The sequence below is a fragment of the Crotalus tigris genome, unplaced genomic scaffold (genome assembly GCF_016545835.1).
Source record: "Crotalus tigris isolate CLP2741 ecotype Arizona unplaced genomic scaffold, ASM1654583v1 scf7180000017937.1871474, whole genome shotgun sequence".
NCBI lineage: Eukaryota > Metazoa > Chordata > Lepidosauria > Squamata > Viperidae > Crotalus > Crotalus tigris.
Genome location: NW_024096729.1, coordinates 922528 through 944249, shown reverse-complemented (window position 1 = coordinate 944249; position 21722 = coordinate 922528). Strand labels below are relative to the sequence as shown.

The window sequence follows — 21722 nt, the reverse complement described above, 5'->3', positions numbered from 1 at the left end:
CCCCTTGAAAACATTTTGTTTCTCATTCAAAAAAGCTTCTTCAGTTCTGACTGAATGGTGAATAGGAGGATTTATATTCTTTGCAGTCATCTTTTCAAGGAAAAAAGTAAGTACAGTTGCCATTCTGAAAAGCACCATTGAGACACACGTCCTGGATTGAGAATCTCCATAGTTATCATGCTTTCTTTCTCAAAGGCACTTTAGTGACCATGACTTTGTTATGTCCACCGGAGCTTCCTTTTTTGTTGGACATTATTATAGTGAACTAGGTTCTTGGGAAAAAAATTAAACGTTTTTAGATTTTAATGTTTAATTACATTGCATCCCCGAAACATACCGTAGTATTCCTTTATGAGCAGCTTTGGATATACTCTATGTCTAGATAGCTGCCAAATTATTATATATTTCTGGAATACTTGTGTATCTAACTCTCAACTTTTGAATTGGCTTTATATCAATGAAAAAGATCAGCCAATGATTATGTTGTCTAGGTTTCATACACGTATTTTGATATTACTGGTAATTTTGTATTATAGAAAAATAAGATACAACTTATCACTGTTATTATTTTCTAAAACTACATTGTCTATTAATATTTCATTTTTTTCTTTTCTATTTTACTTCTATGGTTAGTGATTTCTATTTGCATTCTTTAAGAAATTAAGTTTGCATAGTTGTAGACAGTCCCCTGGAGGTGAATGGGTAAACATGAAATAGATACAAAAGACAAGGACTTGTGATATCCTCTGGGTATCTGGGTTGTTTAATGTTATTCATGGTGAAACAAATACATCAACACAATAAAATGTAGGTTGGGGATATGAATGTGTACTTTTAGATGTGAAGAATGCAATGTGAAAAACCAGATAGCTAGGAGTGTGTGCAGAAAAAGTGGTGTGAATAATTCCAAATTATACATCACTAGTGAATAACTAGAACAAATAGATGAATATGTGTAACTTCATGGAACGTTTACCAATTATGGAAAAATGGAGAAATGACACCAAACACTGGCAGAAGGATCATGGGTAATACTGATGTCTTTTGTGTGAAGGACCGTTGTTCTTGTATATCACTATCGATTTCTAAAGATTTCTCCAATATGCAACTATACAATATGATTTTAGGCACATCTCCCTTCTCGTGTGACTGCAGAAGCGAGATTAAATTTGTTTGCACTGTATAAGTTTACACTGTACATTACACCAGGCAAGTGGTTCCATGGTACACAGTTGAAATGTTAGGTTCATAGGACACACTACACCATAAAGTATTTTTTGGATTTGGTTTAAGGTGTGAACCCAACTAAAATAGCCTATCCAAACCATGGGTTAAGCATTATGCACCAATCTAGCCAATATGAAAAGTGCTTCCTAAACACAGAAACATCACCAGAGGATAGCTCTCAATGCTGGGACTCTGGGGAATTTTTCACAATAATGGCACAGGTACAACATATCACTGCTTTCAGGCATATTGCTTTATTGAGTTGTGTAATGAATCAGCCCAATCCCCTTCTTCAGCAACCTCCCACTTCAAAATAAAATGATGCCACTGCAGTTGCACCAGGAGGTCTGCTACATCAGAGGAGATCAACGCTTCAGTGTTTTGGTTTCGCTGGTCTCCGACACCACTTTGCCATCCACAATTTTGGTGGAGTGAACCTTCTGAGAGACTTGCATGGTGCTTTCCAGTAAAGCATCTTTCAGGCTGAAGGAAAAGAGGAAAGATTTGGGTAATGAACAAATGTCCTTTTCCACATTTGATGTTGGAATGTAATTATCTCACATATCTTACTGGTGTAGCTTGGTAAGTTCCAAGCTACATGTTATGGGCAAAAAAATGATTGAATTCACTTGGATAAATCGCCGTATACATTCTAGAATGTTAAAGTACATTATTAAGTGCTTTCCTAAGATAACACTCCCCACTAGGCATGTTAGAATAGTGGTAATTATAACCTCAAGGTGCTTGGAAGGCATCAAGTTGGGGCAGGCTGCAAAAAAGCAACATTATAAAATTATGCACTGAGTTGGTCTCAGGTAACTAAGGCTGCAGCCTGTACTTTGCATGTAATGCTGAAAACACTGTAAATATCAATTTGTTCCTTTCAGGTCCAGGTGTGACCAGGTGTGATTTTATCATGTAAAGGATCCGTCTTCTAAGCCAAATCTACTCTTAGACCCTAGCAGTGTTTCTCAACCATGGGAACTTTAATATATCTGGCTGGCTGGGGAGTTCTGGGAGTCGGAGTCCACATATTTTGAAAGTTGCTAAGGTTGAGAAACACTGGACTATAGTATTAAAAAATAACTTGGATATCAGAAACAGCTTCCCCATAGCTACTTTCAAATATTTCCAATGTTTCTGCTGAATTAATTTATCAAGGATATTAACTAGAATTTAACAGAACTAGGGCTACTGTACTTCAAAATTTAAATTCAATTCAGCTATATGTGTGATATTTCCTTTCACAAGTTTGGTAAAAATGGTTTCAGAGCTTATTAAAGAGATGGATATACACACTTGTGTAAGGCCAGCAATTCTACCCATTACTTAAACTCAAAAATAATCTAAGTAGGCACAGAATGTGTCAATGAATATTTTAGTCTTAAGAACTGATTGAATACTTGCAAACATAACCATCCTTCATAGAAAATGAATGACTTTATTTCTATCACAGCATATCTCAGATTGTTTGGAAAAAGTGATTGGTGAGTCTTAAAATATGAAAGCTGAAGGACTACTCTGGATGATTTGATGTTTGGCTCCCTAAGCCAATATGACTCTTGATAAAGGAAGTGGCAACAATCAAAACCTCCAGGGGAAACTTATACAGATCAAAGCAAACAGCTCAATTTCTTTGTCTATTCTAGTCCTGAAGAGGCAAACAGAAGTGGAAAGGCTTACTTTAATTCCTCTCCGCCCTCCAGCAGATGCCTATAGGTAGCAATCTCTGCTTCCAGCTTGTCTTTGATGTTTAACAGAGCCTGATAGTCATCTGCCTGGCGCTGGACATCATTCCGCAGCTGAGCCAGTTCAGCTTCTGTCCGCAGCAGAATTCCGTTCAGATGTTCTATTTGCATTGCATAGCGAGACTCCACTTCGAGCAGGTTGCCCTCCAGACTGGCTCTCTGTAGGGGGGAAGGGATGACAGAACAAGAAGGAATCAGGATCATTCTTTGCTAATCCAAAACTCTTTCTGGTCTGAGGTAGCATTTCCATACTGCAATATTCCTCATTACCCCCCCCCCCGTGATCGTTTTGCTTCATTTATAAATTCAGGATCGCTCATTTGGTACAATCTGATCTCTTGTGGAATAATTCTACATTTGCTTGCCTTCTTCTTTCCCAATTCGAATCTAACTCACTGGTATTGCATATTGGTCGCTGAACAAAACAAATTCTCTAATGCAGGGGTGTCAAACTCGCAATGTCACGTGACATGTTGCGACGTATCGTGACTTTTTTGCCATTGCCGGCAATCTGACACCCCTGCTCTAACGGAAACTCAGTATCATTTTAAAATTGGTTTCAGTATTGGAGAGAGACATAAGAAGCCAAAAGTAAGACAGTATTTTCATTGGCACAACACACTTAAGTAAGCCCTTGGTTTGTTGGGCTTAGCTGATTAAGCCCATCCAACTACAACTAATTTGATTAGCTACGGTTGAAACAAATCACAGTTTGGCATAATGTGTGAACCCCGACAAGGCCCTTAAACATGCATTTTCTTCAGTCCCATAAAATAGCCATCTCTCCATCTTAGTACTGTCAAGGGGTGCAGGAAGACAACCACCACTATCTAAGACAACATGCCTTATATCAGGGGTAGTCAACCTTGGCTCTTTTATGACTCGTGGACTTCAACTCCTAGAATTTTGTACCTTTTGGAATTGAAGTCCACGAGTCATAAAAGAGCCAAGGTTGACTACCCCTGCCTTATATCCACACCAGCTGGTGATAATACAAGTTGTACACCCTAAACCCCTGCAAAAGACAAGCCCAAGACCGTTTTCCATGGAGGCTCCCGCCAACATACCACATTGCGCAAAGATTCCAGTTCAATTTCCAATGTTTGGACTGTACGTCGCAAATCCGTCATGGTGACACGGGCCGTTTCAATTTCTTTGGTATTTTGGTTGATGATGGTGGTGCTCTCTGAGATCTAAGCAGAACAAAATGAAAGCACGTTGTGTTACCATCTGAAACTCCTTCTTTCAAATAGTCTCCTGGTAATACATTTTGTGGGTCACATAAGGGAATTTAAGGAGGTCAGCATGGAAAAAGCTAGGAATTAGCTCTTCTACCTACCTGCTGGCTCCAGTACTTGTCCAAATCCTCAAGATTCTTCTGAGCCAAGGCATCATACTGCGCACGAATCTCTGTCATGATCTTGGCCAGATCCTGTGATTTGGGAGCATCTACCTCCACAGTCAGACCAGAGTTGGCAATCTGGGCCTGCAAGCTGGTGACTTCCTAAAAGGTACAAAAATAGCATTTGGGCTAACTCAAGAGTTGAAAAGACAGCCTGGAATGAAGGCAACCCATGATGTTTGTTGTCAGCTCTCTTACACCATAGGAGAGTAATTAATTCTCTTCCCCTTAAACTACTGGCACTGTATTTTTTAGACTTCACCACCCAGTGCCAATAAAGACTTACATCTTGATGGTTCTTCTTCATAAAGATGAGTTCTTCCTTGAGTGCTTCGATCTCACTCTCCAACTGCAGACGGCTCATGTTGGTGTCATCAATGACTTTGCGGAGGCCAAAGATGTCACTCTCCACTGACTGGCGAATAGCCAGTTCAGCCTCATACCTAGGCAGTGGGAAAAGGCAGGATTAGGTTCCCACAGGAATCGGGTTTCTGAAGAAAAAGTGCTGTTGGATATTATGCTGGTGGCAATGAGTTACTGAGAAAGAATCAGAACTTTATAGAAGCTGCATCCCAGCCAGGGAAATGGTAAAATAACACAAATTCTGCTTTCTGATATTTATAAACCGCTTCCCACGTGCTTAAAATTATATGAATAAGGCCTAACATTTCAGAAAATAGAGAGGCACTTGAGTAAGATTTATATTGATTCAGTCTTTTGTGCTCTTGCCCTCGACCATATTAGTGACCTCAAAATAAATGAGCAACATCAAAATGAAGAGAAAAAAATATGTAGAACTCAGGTTGCACAAAGTTCCTGCCTTTTATCATTTATAAACCTTTTCATGACATTAAAAATACAGTTTTTAATCTGTGTTAGCCTTCTTTTTCTAACAGCTTTCCTTACTAATCCAAACTAGCTGGAGAACATTAGACTGCCTAATCCTGCTTTGCCTATTCAGACTTCGATTGTTCTCTATGCTGCTGGACAGGATTCCAGAGCCAGTTAGTGAACTGGGAGGAAAACACTCACTTGACACGGAAGTCATCAGCAGCCAGACGAGCATTATCAATCTGCAGGACAACACGAGCATTATCCACAGACTGATCGTAGATCTGAGTAGAGAAAAGGAAGCACACATGGCATACTCATAAATGTGAAATAAATATTTGAGTTATCAATCAGGAAAAAAACCTGGACACTGGCATGGTTCTTTTAACAGCATAAATTAATTGATAGAAAGCTACAGAAGAAGCCTCTCCCACCACAAACCCAATGACACAGATTTGTGCCCATCCAGATGCTACAAAAAGCAAAACCATCTACGGCAGTTGCTAAGCCCCTCTTCTCCACACATGCTTGGATTGAGATTCCCAGATGGGATGGGAGAATCAAAACATCCAGACATTACTTTCCAAGCTTTATAGTAACCAGACCTGAAACTTGCTTTTTTTTTTTATTTAGGGAAGGCTAGTGCAATCTAAGCCTTCAGGTTTTCAGCCAGCCTACAGAGTTTCCATTGTTTGCCTAAGCCATTCCAGGTGCAACTCACCTTCCCAGTTCCCAAGGCAACAGGGAGACCAAGATTCTTAAAGGAGAAACTGCCTACTTTGATCAAGCAGCTTCTCAAGCTCCTTCACTTTTCCCAATATGTGTCTCCAATAGACCTGGGGGGCCCAGGCGCTGAAGCACCCAGAAACCACAAGTTCTACTTCCAGGCAATATTGCCACAAATCTGTAAATTAAATTACTTTGAGCAGGCCAGGGAAATACCACATTCTACCGTGTAAAGCTTTCAAACTCACCAATTTTGCTGGGTTTACAGCTGCTTTTTGAAGAGTAGGGGGAAGCTATTAATTCAGCTATCAGGGGATCCTTCTTTTAGAAAGGCATTTTCATCCCCTTGTTCTCATGGATGTTCAGCATTAATATTTTTCCCGGATTAGAAGCCAGCATTGTGAGACACTTTAGCCTAGCCTTCTTCCCTTTTATATTGTTGCAGAGCAGTGTCCAACTTAGCAGTTATTCCTTAGCAACTACAGTATATAAGGCAAATCCTGAAGTTCTCAAAGTGGTGCACCTGGGCAATTTGTTTGGTTTGGGATTGATTCTACGATGACAGCTATTTTGTGAATAGGCAAATCCAGAGCATTCAAGACATGTTGACAAAATTCCAGATGAGTGTCCCTTCCTCCGTCGTCAAGAATTTGGAACCTTAATTCAAATTCGTTTAATTCAAGTATTTGCCATTGTCCCTTAGGAGAACTTCCACATACATCTAATTTTATGGCCATAGACCTCCTTGAATAAAATGGCCACATGCAAAAGTGAACAGGGCTCCTTTGCCTTAAACAGCTGAATGGAAAGACTAATTTCAGCAACCATTAAAGATGCTGAAGGAATTCTGACCTTTTTGGCATTAACAGTGGCTGGCTTACAAACATGTAGAGGGGCAGCCATGAACCCCCCAGGGCTTACTCTCAGGAAACTTGCCCATAAGTTTACAATCTCAGTAAAGTATCCTAACAGTGGGGTACTGAATTTCCAATAAGCCAGGTAGCCAGTGCTTTTCTTATTTGTACCTGTCCGTAAAAACTAATTTTCTATTGCCAATTGAATGGGGGAGAGAAGGGACATGGAAAGAAGACAAGAGAAACAGGCCTAGCCTGTTTTGATTTAAATAGCAATCTGCCCTCAAGGATTATTATATAGGGCAAGTCAGATTTGCTAGAAACAACCTAGTAATAACAGTGCTATTGTCATCATGTTCCTTTAGGGGATTCCTACCGATAGGTATCTGGCTGGCTAGAATGGGAAGAGAATACCGGTTACAAAGGTCATGGCCAGCCTTTGATCTGATTCAGCAGGTCTAGCATAGTCACTTAACTTCCAATGAATTGATGGGCCGTACATCATGTAACCTTTGAGAATACAAAAGAGCTGGAATCTAAGGCTTTTAAAAAAATTTAAAAAAATAAATCAGGTGAAAAATAGTACTATTCCTTTCCCATATTCATGGGAAAAGCCACCACCACCAGCCATGGCTTTTAAGAAACCTATCGTTTCTAGCAGACAAAAGTAATAAGAAGGAAGGGTTCTCTGGAGAATTGGGTATGTTCCAGGCAACCATACCTTGAGGTATAAGCTAGCAAGAGCTTAATTCTGCTCTCCTGGTAACAGATCTGCCAGGTGTTAAAGAATGGACTTAACTCATAAAAAGGCCACCCATGCATAAAGTGGCTACTATGCCTGGCTTTCATATGGTGTCAGGTGTTACTTTAAAAAAAAATAAAAAAAAGAACAGGGCAGGGCAGGGCAAGTAAGGATTGGAAGCTGTTCTGAAAATGCTTCCCAGGGGGAAAATAAAGAAAGAAATTGAATCTCTTTCCCCCAGGACATTTTTATTCTTTCACTTTCTGCCTTTGCACCACACCCTCTTCTAACCAGCTCTCTTGCTTTCTGTGCCATATACTTGACCTTAACAGGTGCTGAAGCTTTTACCGTTAGTTATCTTTATTCCCTTTGTTTGCTAAATGATTTCACACAGACCATAAAAATGATTCACAAGAACAAAATCCTTTAATCTACTCGGCCTTTTAAGAAAGCTCTTTTGGATTCTGTTAGGAAACCACCATTGGGAGCATTCCTGTAAGCCAAAGTTCCTCTTTTTCAAAACCATTGTAACCCAGCCCTTCCCAGTCTGGTGCTCTTTAGAGGTATTATACTGCAAGTCTCAATCACCAAATTGGGAGTTAGCTAATCTGTACTGCTGTTATGCCTGCATATGAAGTTTGCCTTTCTCCCCAGGTTGGCCTATTCTTTCTTGCTTGGCATGGAGCTGCAGGAATTTTAACTCTTGACCTAGAGCAGTGATGGCGAACCTTTTGGAGACCGAGTGCCCAAACTGCAATCCCAAACCCACTTACGCATCATCTAGTGTCGCATCATCTAGTGTCGGGTGGTGTGACCCATTGGCTGGGCGTGCCTGCAGTGGTAATGGCAGATTGGATGGGACTAAAAAGTTCAATCAATTCCAACTTTGCAAGATCTCCCCCCCCCCCCAAGAAGTTGAAACTGACTGATTGAACTTTTTTTTTTTTTTTTGCACATGGCGGTGGAGGCCTAAAGTAAAAAGGTTTTATAAAACTCAGCTGAAGGCCTAGGACTGGGGCAACGGCGCGCGTGCCCACAGAGAAGGCTCTAAGTGCCACCTCTGGCACCCATGCCATAGGTTCGCTACCACTGAACTCTCTTTACCTGTCCAAGATTTATCTCAGCTTTAAGATGGTCTGGTGCTTATTCTCTGACCTTCTGAAAATAGAGTCAGGCACACTTTTTCATTCCTCTACAATGCTCTAGACTGGTTCTGTATTAGAGGCATTGTGGAATTGTAAGTGGATGGGTACATTTAGGCAACTGATTCTATTCCTTAGACCTTCAACCCAAAAGGACGTATCACAAAAGTTACCCTGTGGTAAGATGGGCAGCCAATAAATTTAATATAAATTAAAAAAGGAGGCACGGCAAAAGAAAGTAGAATGCAAGATAAGAGATGGAAAGGTGAAAGCTTTTTTCATGGAAGGACGGCAAAATAGGTGCCTCTGAAAAGTTCTATAGGATATGTTAATTGTATAGTAGGTTCCTTGTTGCAATGTGTTGCTGGGTGCTATATTTAATATTGCCCAATATAAAGTACATTAGGTATTTCTTTGCAATGGCAAAACACAATAAAACGAGCCAATTGTTTGAACTTCACTTATTGCATCTTTCTTTAATGATCTGGAAAAAAAATAACCAATCCTTGTATAGTTGTCCTCTCCCTTCCCCCTCCTTCCCCCCCCTTCCCCCCCATACACAGGCTACATTTCTTCAAGAAAAACTCCACTCAGGTATGCAGGTAAATTCTATACCAGGTCTAAACTTTCGGGGCCATTCAAACTTCAGAACGCAAACATGGGTGGTTCCTCCTACATTGGTTGTTAGCTGTTGGCCCACATTAGTTTCTTCTAGTAAACCATTAACCTGTGAATGCAAGCTGTTGAATGCCAAGTAACTGCTTATCAGGTAAGGTGTATAGGGAGACAAAAGTTTTATTGGCAGGATCATTTTTCAGGGAGACAGAGCCGCTTTCACGTTGGATATCTTACCCGCCCTCCCCTTACCTTTGCCCTCCTTATTGTGTTACTCTCTTGATGAAAACAATTAATGCAGGCAGAATGGGCATACTTAAAAGGGGCCAGGAGGAGAAAAAGTGTCCTAAGTCAGAACTAAGAGCTTGAAAGTGGGCATTCACAGACAGTATTCCCAATTTCAGAAACAGTTTCACTTTCTATTAGGAGGGCCACTGAAATCATTATACTACTAAGAGTTGAGGTGCCTATTACCCAACGGTTTTCTCACCTGATTCTTCAATCCGTCGATGATTTCAAAATTACGGCCCCAGTCTCGGGCGCTGGGCCCTTTCTTTTCCATGTACTCTCTGATCTGGATCTCCAGCTTCCGATTATCGGCTTCCAGGCTGCGCACCTTCTCCAGGTAACTGGCCAGGCGGTCGTTCAGGTCTTGCATGGTTTCCTTCTCGTTCTGGCCCATCCCAGACCCGGAGAGGTAGAGGCTGCTGCACATCCCTCCGTAGCCCCCTCCGGAGCTTCCTCCATAGCTTCCTCCTCCATAACCACCCCCGTAATTTGAGCTCAGGCTGGAGACTCTGGATACAGAAATTCTCGAGCCGGAGCCGCCGGCTCCAGCGTAGACGCTGGCCGCGCTGCCCCCGGTGCCAAACTTCAATGGGCTAAGGACAGGGGGAGCGGAGTAGACGGTGGACTTGAAGAAACTCATGGTACCTACGAAGGTGAGGAGCAGCAGAGACAAAAGGTGGGGAGAAGAAGTTGAAACGTACAGCCTACCTCAAGTCAGGCATTTATAACTAGGAGCAGGAGCAAGGGGCGGGCCCAGGCGGGCCCACCTCTCCCACTTGCGCCTTGTTGCGCTCAGGCTGGAAGACGCGGGCCAATCCAAACTCTGGTCTCTGCAAACTTTTTTTTCTCGGATTTGCGGCTCGGCGCTTGGCCTACTTCCAGAAAAGCCGCCGAAGGAACTGGAGCAGCCTGGGAGGCGAAGGGCCTTGGGTTCCGCCTCCTGCCTTCTGTGTCTGCGAGGTAGACCGGCTTCATGGAAGGTGAAGGCGACGCCCTGTCCGCGCCCAACTGCACCATTATTTAACAGTCCTGCAGACATTTCATGGGTGATCGGATGAGTTAACTGGAGCCTGAGAACGTATGCAGGGATCTTCAACCTTGGCAACTTTTAAGACTTGGGGACTTCAACTTCCAGAATTCCCTAGCCAGCATGGGAGTTGGAAACCCCCAAGTCTTAAAAGTTACCAAGGTTGGAGACCCCTGTGCTATACTATTTCGGACACATTGAGATCCGAGTAGAACTGAGCCTCTTCTGTGTCTCGCGAATAATCGCCAGTAAACCAAGATTGTGGGCTGGGGAAATGGAACAAGTCATTGTCTGTACTGTGTAGACGAGAGACTTTTGGAAGCACAATTGTTCCGTGGATGGCAAGGATAATAAGCCATTTCACTGCGGGTGTGTTTGATCCAAGGTTGCTATAAACATCCTTGATGAGGATCAGGGAAAGGAAGGCCTTGTAACCCGGGTTTATCACCACCGCTATGATCAAGTTTTTATTCATAACTGCTAGGCGTGCTGGATTTTGTGAGGCACTATTCTCAATATTTATGAAAGTGTTAAGATCTTGATACGAATGAATTTCTGTCCAATTCCCCTTCAAAAACGATCAGCTCCATCTGAAGAATGTTGTGCCTACACGTGTTCATTTCTGTTTTGGGTTCAGTTCTCAATTCTTCCATGGGTTCAGTTTCAAGCTAGTTATTCCATGACTCATCTTCCCATAGTGTATTCAATTTATGATACACAGTCTGTATACAAGAAAATTTAAGTTGGTTACTGTAAAGTACAGTTTTACCACTAAGTAAAGAATACTTTCCCCAAGGATTTTCATAGGAGTATGACCACAATGAATAGATTGGAATTATATGGCAAATAATCAAGATTCAGCGCTCAACTAATTCAGTCACCTTTGTAATTATTGTCACCAAAATAATTATTAGATTTTTATCTCCCTTTTATTATTCCATAAGTAACTCAAGGCAGAAAATATGCAGTGCACAATATTTACTCCTATTTTCCCCACAACAATCCTTAAGGTGGGTTGGGCTCAGAGAGAGTGTGACTGGCCCAAAGTAACCCAGCTGGCCTTCATTGCTAAAGCAGGATTTGAACTCAAGTCTCCTACTTTCTAGCCTTAACTACTCTAGACCAAGCTGGCTTTCACAGTCTCTTGGTTTCTAGGCCAGCAGTTTAACCATTACAGTACACCAAATTGGCTATTCTTAAAAGGCAGAGTGGAAGGAACAGCTGAATACACTCTTTGTGTAAAGGAAACACACCTCTCCAGGTGAGGCAGTGATGATGCACTAGGAATATCATCTCGCCCAGACCTTGTGATAAGAAAAGATTAGAAGACTATGCCTAGAATTGTTGGGGAAATAATCTGCTGAAATGAAAAATTTACTTAGCATGATCAGTAAAGGATAATGATACAATAATTCCAGGGTGGGCCTGAGGCATGAAGCGATTCCTTTTAATATTGTGCATACACTAAAGTATACAAGAACCTAAATAACAAGGATTGAATGTGAGGTGGCCAACGTTACTAAGAAAAAATATATGATGTGCTGTTGTGTGTGTTATTGCAGGTGTTATTTACAGTAAAGCATAAGTAAAAATAAACATTACTGGTAAATGACAACACATTCTTAAGGCATAGCTCCAGCAACCTGTTGCAAAATTGACTTAAGCTGGTTAGTATGGAGAATCCATTTATGAGATCCATGGATTAATATCAGTCTTTCATGCAAGTGAGCATTTAAAAGGCTGAAAATCCAGAGCTTTAAGCGTCTCTCATTATCTTTACAATGTAAGCCTTATGAAGTGCAATGTTATAAATAGAATGGGGGTCTAATGCAGGTGTTCACTTGTATTTTGAGTTGGGGGATGTGTGATTGGATGGTTAATCCCTTCCTTCCATGTCCTCACAAGTTGGTGTGCCTTTCAAGTGTTAATACAAAGAATCCTTTCACAATATAAGGATCCTGGTTATTCTACCCCTATCAGGCCTTAACTTTGCAAAGGCCTTCCTTTTTAATTTAGGCAGCCATGGAAAATCAGAGACAAAACCTGCATATATCCTCCCCCTACAGGAAACCTGATTTGCTGTTTTTGTATGCAGGGAAGCAGCTGCTTATAGCTTGGGCCATTCCAAGAGTTAGTTTATCCTAACTATCACTAGTATTACTCCTTTACTCCTGCATTATTATTATTATTATTATTATTATTATCATTCCCACCTCCATTTACATCTTTCACTCAGACTCCAGAATAGAAGACTTACTCCTTGAATATATGCAGGGTTATTCCCAGTTAAAAATGTTCATTGAGTTCCTTACTCAGGGCAGACAAGCAAGTGAATTTTCAAAACATTTAGTCAAAATTTCTTTAACATTGCAGAACAAGTAGTCTTTGATGTATGATCGCAGATGGGACCAAAATTTCAGTTGTGTGATATTTAACCAAGTCATCACATGACTGCACCCAGTTTTCTAACCATTTTAATGTGGTCATTGAACAAATCACTGCAGTCGTTAAGTGAATGACATGGTCTCTAAGTGAATCATGTGGTTGTTAAGCAAATCCTGCCTTGCTTCTCCAATTGACTTTGCTTGCCAGACGCTGGCTGGGAAAATTGCAAATCATAATCACATGAAGGCAAGATCCTGCAACGCTCATAAATGTGAGCCAGTTGCCAAGTGCCCAAATTGCAGTTGTGACTGTGGGGACTAGTGCAACAGTCATAACTCTGAGGATGGGTCATAAGTCACTTTTTTTCTGAGGCCATCATAACTTTGACTCATCATAACACAAAGTCAAGGACAATCTGTAAATCACATTATTAACACAAGTCTATCCATTTATATTTCTATGATTTTTAGTAACTTAAATTGATGTGACATACGTATAGATACACACACACACACACACACGTTTACCCATGATTAGCTAAACTATGGTTACCAAATTAATGGAGTTTCTGAGTTTATATTGACCATTAATTGGAATTATAACATGCTAGGCTAAAATTCTAAATGGTTAGCTAAACAGCTTGTTTCTGGTTCAGCATATTCTGTGGACAGAACTTTAGCATAACTATGGGGCCATTGTGCTGCCTGTTAGCCGGGTTTTATCCTTGCATCTTCTCCTGTTTGGATGGGTAAGGAGTTTTCTTGTTAAACCTCTTAATTGGAACATGTTTCTTCATTAGTAGATCTCCAGAAATTAAATTCTTCCATTTTTTAAATGGGCCTTCAATGTAGATACTTCTGAATTGCTTTTCAGTGTTTTATTTCTGTATAGCTGCTGTATTTCTCTGCTCCTATTTTTTTAAAAAAAGTCTGCTTTTTTTCCCTATTAAGAGAAAATCCTTAAGTACATAAACAAATGAATCATACTTCAAATAGATATTATGTTAATTTGGACACCAGTAATTGATAGACTGGCTTATCCTATGCTCATTTATATTTTTGCTAACTCGGTAACAATGCTTTGAAAACATACTTAAGTATATTGCTGGTTATTGTATTTAAACAGTCTTTAATAAGAACTGTTTTGAACACAGTTTGTGGAAAATATATAATTCAAATACAATTAAGTGTTGATTATGACTCATCTTCCCTTCAGTGGACCCTGTTGCCTGGAAAAAAACGGAAGGAAAAGAATTACAAATACTTTTTTATTTCTGCACTGTGAAAACTTTTATCTGCTGATTTGTAAAGGCAAGAGAAGGCCAGGCTATTTTTTTCCCCTCATCAGGGGGCAACCTTGTTGGAATTTTCTGAGGCAGAAAAATGGCATAATTAAAACTTAAATCTGGAAAGCTATTTCGAAGATTGCATTCCCTTTCCTGTGCTATTCTTTTCCCCTCTAGTGAAGCAAGCAAACAAACCCAACTTTTCCTTTCAGTAATTACCATTATAGATAATCAAGCAAACTATACATTGCTGCCTTTTGCTGTTACCGTTTGCTGAAAATAATCTCCCTTCTTTCTGGAATAAGCACCTTTAGCTCTTTCATAATGACACGTCAGCCGCCAACCGGAATGGGTGGTTTCTCTGATGCGAAGCACAGCCAATATTTTAGTTGCAGATTCCAATAGAGATTAAGCCAGCAACTAGACAGACCTTCCTAACTGCCTCTGGAAACCCTGACCAGTTTGTGAGCCACTGATTGTGCCAGGATCTGAGCAGTTTACCGTGCCTGCCTTTGTAAATCCAGCAAAATTATTTGGGGCTGATTTCCCCCCCCCCGGTCCGGTGAAACCCAAATAATCCCATTTTTAAAACTTTGAGTAGACCCCCCCCCTTACCAAAATGTGATTGGGTCTGCTTGATTCATTCTGCAGTTACAAAATACATCCTATTCTCCACCTATTTATAATACCAGTATTTGGATAGTGGCAATTAAAGGAAGAGGGCACTAAAATAGCTCCTAATTTGGCATATTTAGGAGATGATTTGCTGACAGTAGCAAATAATACTTTTTTATTTCTGCACTGTGAAAACCTTTATCTGCTGATTTGTAAAGGCAAGAGAAGGCCAGGCTATTTTTTTCCCCTCATCAGGGGGCAACCTTGTTGGAGAAGGAAGGGTAATGTGAGAGAGGGGGGGCAATTGTTTACCCCTAGTCCATAAGAGCAAAATGGCTTTTCTTAGAAATATCCCAAGAAGGCACCAAAATGGAGGAAAAAAGGAAAGGAAATTTGACAGGCAGTGTCCAGAGAAGAATTTTTACATGCAGAAGATTCCAACTTCATCTTTACTATTACAAAGGAGAAAAATTAGTTTCAGCTGCTGACCTGTCCTTTTGCTCCTGGTCCAGGGAAAGCAAGATGTGGACCTGAGGGCTCAATGCTGAAATCTTGTTAATGGACAGTGAATAATCCAAAAATAAACCGATATAGGGTATATTTTCGTAATTATTGTACTAGTGCCCTATGAAGTACATAAAAAAAAAATGCTTGCTGTCTCTTTACCTATGTGGTGTCAATAAAGTTTGTTTTTTGAATGCCTAGAGCAGTGATGGTGGACCTTTTAGAGACTGAGGGCCCAAACTGCAACCCAAAACCCACATGCATTATCGGGTGCCAGGTAGGTGTGGCCCATTGGGTGGGCGTGGCTGCAATGGTAACAAGCAGACTGGGTGGGTCTAAAAAGTTCAATCAATTCCAACTTTGCAAGATCTTTTTTTTTCTGCGAGAATTTGAAATTGACTGATTGATTGAATCTTTTTAGGCGAAGGCCTAAAGCGAAAAGGTTTTATAAAACCCAGCAACGTTACCCATGCCATAGGTTCGCCGCCACTCTCCTGGAGAATGATTACTGTTCCTAAAATAAACCAAAAGAAAGAAGAAAAATATACTTATAAAGGCCTTCAGTATCAGAATATATGTTTAATAATATGGGTAACATTTACTACAATGTACAATTTCATTCAATTCCTTATTGTGACCGTGATTTTTTATTATTATTATTATTATTAATTTCATAATTTTTAGTCTAACATTATCTCTGTGTATATAATAATATATGTTATAGCGTATAATCATAATTATACTATATATAACCTCTACAACAATTTTAAATTTAACACAGCCAGTTTGGTATAGTGGTTAAGGTGTTGGCCTGGAAATCAGGAAACAGTTGAGTTCTAGGCCTCCCTTAGGCATGAAAACCAGCTGAGTGACTTTGGGCCAGTCACTCTCTCTGAGATCAACCAAACTCACAGATTAGTTATGGGGAAAATAGGAGGCAGGGGTATTAGATATATTTGCTACCAGGAGCTAATGTTATTTTATTTATTTATTCAATTTTATCCTTCCTTTAATAGTGTATAAGTATCTCAAGGCAGCAAACTTACCTAATACTCCTTCTTTCTCCTATTTTCCCTACAACACCAACCCTGTGAAGTGAGCTGGGCTGAGAGTAACTGGCTCAAAATCACCCAGCTAGCTTTCATGCCTAAGCCAGGGCTAGAACTCACAGTATTCTGGTTTTCAGACCAGCGCACCTTAATCATTAGATCTGGCAGATAGATAGATAGATAGATAGATAGATAGACAGACAGACAGACAGACAGACAGACAGACAGACAGACAGACAGATAGATATGCTCTAAATATTCTAGGCTAAGGTTTCGGGATGAAAAACAAGGTTTAATCAAAAGAAAGGGAAGAGTGAGGTTTAATCAAAGGAAGGTGAGGCAGGATGGATAACTAATCCTTTCTTTTATGACTGTTAACATTCTGGCAGAATTATCTGTCATTTCCGATTTGTCCTTGACTCAGATTCAGACAAATTCCTTAGAAAATCAATAACGTGAGTCATTTTCTGCTATGTTGTGCTTGAGAGTGTTAATGTGTCCAAAAACATAATCTGAGATTAAATGAATTTCAAAGAAAAAGGAAAGCCATCTTGATTAATCAAGCATTTAAAAGGTTCACCAGTGATAACATTGTTGCAAACAAATAATTCCATATAAGATTAGGGGGCAATGTTAGGGGATTCCCTAAACAATGGATAAGTTGTCCTTATTATTTTTAACCTAGAAACATTCTTTTAAAAATGTCAAAATAAACCCTTCATTGTGAATATACAAGGTTGTTTTCATGACTAAATCAGCCCGTTAACAATAACATTGGTCAACAGCAGTAAAGTTATTGTAAGGTCTGAGGATCTATCTGATACTTGAAGGTTTTTCTTTCAGAAGGACTCCATTTATATATGCCCTTTTATCAAAAGAGTTCCTAAGGGTGATGAGAAAACTTGAAATATATCAATATTTTAGTGAATAGTTCTCAGGAAACGTGATTGCATGAGAGTACTTAATGCAGTGGTGGCGAACCTATGGAACAGGTGCCAGAGGCGGCACTCAGAGCCCTCTCTATGGGCACGCGTGCTGTCACCCCAGTCCTAGGCGTTCAGCTGGGTTTTATAAAACCTTTTCGCTTTAGGCCTCCGCTGCCATGTGCAAAAAAAAAAAAAAAAAAGGTTCAATCAGTCAATTTCAACTTCTAGCGGGGGAAAAAAGATCTTGCAAAGTTGGAATCGATTGATTGAACTTTTTAGTCCCACCCAGTCTGCCGTTACCACTGCAGCCACGCCCACCCAATTGGCCACACCCAGCCAATGGGTCACACCCACCCGGCACCCGATGATGCATAAGTGGGTTTTGGGTTGCAGTTTGGGCACCCGGTCTCCAAAAGGTTCGCCATCACTGACTTAATGTAATTGGCCTCAGCTCACAATCCTATCTTGCATCAATTCTTGTGATCTTCTGAAGATGTCACAGAAGTTCTATGGGGGAATTATACATACCAGAAGTATGAAAAACAATAGTAATTTATGCTGGTCAAAACATCAGAATCATTTGTTAGATAATATCTTTTTTTTTTTTTTGTTCAGTTGTATCCAATTCTCAAGAGACTATCTGGACAAGTCCTTGCATTTTTCTTGGCAAGATTTTTCAGATTAGTTTGCCATTGCCTCCTTTCTAGGGCTGAGAGAGAATGACTGGCCCAAAGTTACTCATCTGGCTTTCATGGCTAAGACGAGATTTGAACTCACAAAACTCCAGGTTTCTAGCCTGATGCCTTAACCACTACATCAAATGGACTCTTTATATCTTTGTTAGGACAACCAAAAGAGCACAAAACAGTATGCAGGTCTCTGAGTTCTTCAGAGGAACTGTATACATATATAAAGATACCAAACACATACCCACAAATAAATAAAACCAAGATCATCCAAGATACATTTTTGCCCTTCTGTATTAACCACTGAAATGATCAGACCTTCATTATTTTAATTGGAGATGAAAAAGCATGTATTTGCACAACTATATGGATGCTATGAAATTTTATATAATTACCTTTAAATGCAGTGTTCCTGCTTTCCCTCATGCCCAATAAGGTATCCAGAAAATAATGGAAAAAATCAGTTTCAGTTACATCCTCCTCCCCCTTCCTCCCCTTAGAATATTAGGAGCTAGTAAATTTCAGATGTCCCATTAGATAATTTTCCAGTTATGGTATGGCTTGCCTTCTTTTGTGTTGTTGTTTTTTCCTTACAAGGTTGTCATCCCCTGCTTATTTGTTTCACATAAATTTAACTTTGGAGATGCCCAGGTAAGATGCTGGAGAAGGGTAGACAAATACAGGCACACTCCAAAGTTAGACCCATCCCATTCAAGCTGCAGTGCTCTGATTCATGGATAATTCCTCCCATTTACCTCCCACCCCTAGTTGGTAACATACTAGAAATTCCTGGTAGCCAAGCCAGAAGAGAAAATAAATCATCTGGTCTATTGGCATATCCACAAATCACCCCAAGCCTATTTAGCCAGGTCTCAAAACAGATACTACAGAGATGGGATAGTGGTTGGCAGTGGGGACAAGCAAATTTTACAGCAATATTGTTTGTGCTCATTTAAGAATAGGTAAGTAATGTTTTAGCTCAGAACTAGAAAAAGCCTACAAAATGGTTTGCAATACGCAAAGATAAATATGCAAGGGGATATCATCTAGCCGCAGATGAATTGCTAAAATTCCATTCCTCAGTTCAAACATGACTCCAAATATCTTTATATATTGTAGAGTTCCATATTTTTCTGAGCAGGTATATCCACTGCTTCCATTTTTTTTTTTTTTTTAATTTCTGGGATGGTTGTTACTAAGCCAGGCCTGTGGAATGTAACTATTCAAATAATAGAGGAGCACAGAGAGGCAGGGCTGACCTTTGTTCTGGACGCTTGGAACAGTTTGCAAAGCATGCAAAAAAGCCACGCTGTGCACAAGAACAGTCCTGCTAACCAGCCTGTTAGACAAGAAACTTCTAATAAAGTTCACACATTTTATCTCTTGTGAGCAATCCTACATTCTCGCTTTATCTCCAAAGGAAAAGGAGTGGCGCAGTCTGGAACCAACCAATACAGCTCCTCTCCTGTTTTTTTTCTGAGATATAGCTGTTTTTGCACCGTGATATCAATAATGCCTGCCAGAGAAAAGAAATTTTGAGCCAGCCTTCTGCTGTGGTCAACACACAACAGCTCCGAACCTTGAAGTGTGACCCACAGCTACAAAAAAGCTTGAGTTGAAGATTTTGATTTGCCTGAAGGTGCCATGAGAGTTTGTGTTGCCTTAGCTACGAGAGAAGGTCTTGCAGTTATCTGCTTGGAAGTCAGGCCACTAGATCACTCTCAACTCCTATGTCCTCCAGTACAAGTAGTCCTCGACTTATGACTACAACTGACCCCAAAATTTCTGTTGTTAAACGCTACAGTTAAGTGAATTTTGCCCCATTTCATGACCTTTCTTGCCATAGTTGTTCAGTGAATCTCTGCAGTTTAGTAACACGGTTCTTAAGTGAATCTGGCTTCCCACATTTTGCTTGTCAGAAGGTCACAATAGGTCACAAAAGGTGACATGACATGACCCCAGGACACTAAAACCGTCAGAAGTATGAGTCAGTTGCCAAGTGTTTGAATTTTGATTACGTGACCAACGGGATGCTGAAACCATCATAAGTGTGAAAAACAGTCGTAAGTCACTTTTTCAGTGCCACTGTAACCTTGAACAATCACTAAATGAATTGTAAGTCGAGGACTATCTGTAGTGACTCTGAGAACTCTATGGTTCTTTAGCAATTTAACACAGTTCCGCTCCCTACTGAAAGTTGATAAGCTTATCAGTTACTTCCATAGAAGTGATCATTCAAATATGGACTGTGCTCTTTAGTCACTACATTCCTGTTTTTTCCCATCACAGGAAATGATTAGTGCCCACAGATTTTATATGAATTCAGTAACAGTTCCACAGAAAGCCAGTTTAGCAATTGGGTGAAAACAACTTCCAGCTATAGCATTTTAAAGACTAAATTGTTTTAAGGCATTGCCTTTTTCATTTAGTCTTCCTTTCTATAGAATGATAAATCATTTCTAGATTTTATAATATGGGCCACAAGTTTTCTCCCAACCACTTTCCTGCATAGAAAGCAACAGGTAGCAAAAGCATTAAATCAATGCATATTTACTGAATGGCTTACTCTTAATTTTAATATTTCACTTACTATCTGCTAACTTATCTCAGAGTATCGGTTAATCTGGGGGTTTAAAGTGTATTTCATTGTTTAAAATATAAAATGCAAACAAGCACAAGATAGCGATAGTGGCGAATACATGTAACTTGGGTGTAGGATGAGGGTGGAGGTTGCTTCTCCCATCTTGTGGGTTGGTTTTCAAATGTTTCGTTACCAGGCTAGGCAACATATTCGGATGAGAGTTATCTAGCCTGGTAACAAAACGTTTGGAAACCAACCCACAAGCTGGGAGGACAAACCTCCACCCTCAAGCATAATCATGATAAATAACCAAATAAATCACCTATACTGGAGAAACAAGAATCGAAACACAAAATTAAATGACATCATAAAAAGCAGATTCAAAGAGGCCGTTTGCACTATCACAAGCAAAGTTAGTAAAGTCACAAATGACAATCGCGTAACACCGGGAAAGTTCAGTTATCCTAAATATAGGCCAGTTGCCAAGAGCCTAAATTTTGGTCATGTGACCGTGAGAATGCTCTGACAGTTGCAAGTGAGAGGACTGGTTATAAGTCACTTTTTTTCAGCAATGCCGTAACTTTGAATTAAACAAAAGTAAGTCGTGGACTTCCTGTATTTAAATTGCTGTTCCATCATAATTCACTCCACTGTTAGCCAGAGGAACAGTAGCGTGCTGATTTTAATTCTTTACTGTTTTCATTTCCCATAATGCCCACAGGATCCTGCCTTCCCAAGGCACTGTGGGAAAAATCTAAACCATTTGAACTTCCCACAATGCCCCAGGCATGTTGGTAGGTGTATATAGTGTGCATGCATTATTGTAAGTATTTATGAAGAAGGCTAAGCAGCATAAAAGATAATCAAGTGATGTCTTTTAGGCAACTATGTAGGAAACCAAAAACTCCTCAATTTAGTCAAATGGAAATAAGATTTAAGGGAAGCACTACTTTTAGTAGCAAGATCAGTAATGTAAATATTTACTAAAGAGAGATAACTACTTTCTGTACAGATCTAATCACACTCAGAAATTGTTCAGGCCAAAGCCCAAAATATATATGTTTCTGAGGTGAGGTTTTTATATATATC

The 21722-nt window shown here is 40.0% G+C and overlaps 1 protein-coding gene across 1 annotated transcript; it reads right to left on the bottom strand.

Annotated features, from left to right (window-relative positions):
- Positions 1–1458: 1458 nt before the first annotated feature.
- KRT18 (keratin 18) lies at positions 1459–10289 on the bottom strand. Its single transcript, XM_039344748.1, has 7 exons — positions 9778–10289; positions 5410–5492; positions 4664–4820; positions 4315–4479; positions 4043–4168; positions 2911–3134; positions 1459–1710 (listed from the first exon to the last, which is right to left on the bottom strand). Exons 1-7 carry the CDS (start codon positions 10213–10215, stop codon positions 1593–1595), a joined length of 1311 nt encoding a protein of 436 aa, XP_039200682.1. The 5' UTR covers positions 10216–10289; the 3' UTR covers positions 1459–1592.
- Between the last annotated feature and the right edge of the window lie 11433 nt (positions 10290–21722).

Bases quoted from the DNA above. Each gene is read 5' to 3' on its own strand.
- KRT18 (XM_039344748.1), bottom strand. From the start codon at position 10,215: ATGAGTTTCTTCAAGTCCACCGTCTACTCCGCTCCCCCTGTCCTTAGC. The intron at 4,821-5,409 runs GTGAGTGTTTTC...CCCACTGCCTAG, and splicing joins GCTGATGACTTCCGTGTCAA to GTATGAGGCTGAACTGGCTA. The intron at 4,169-4,314 runs GTAGGTAGAAGA...TGTTCTGCTTAG, and splicing joins ACAAGTACTGGAGCCAGCAG to ATCTCAGAGAGCACCACCAT.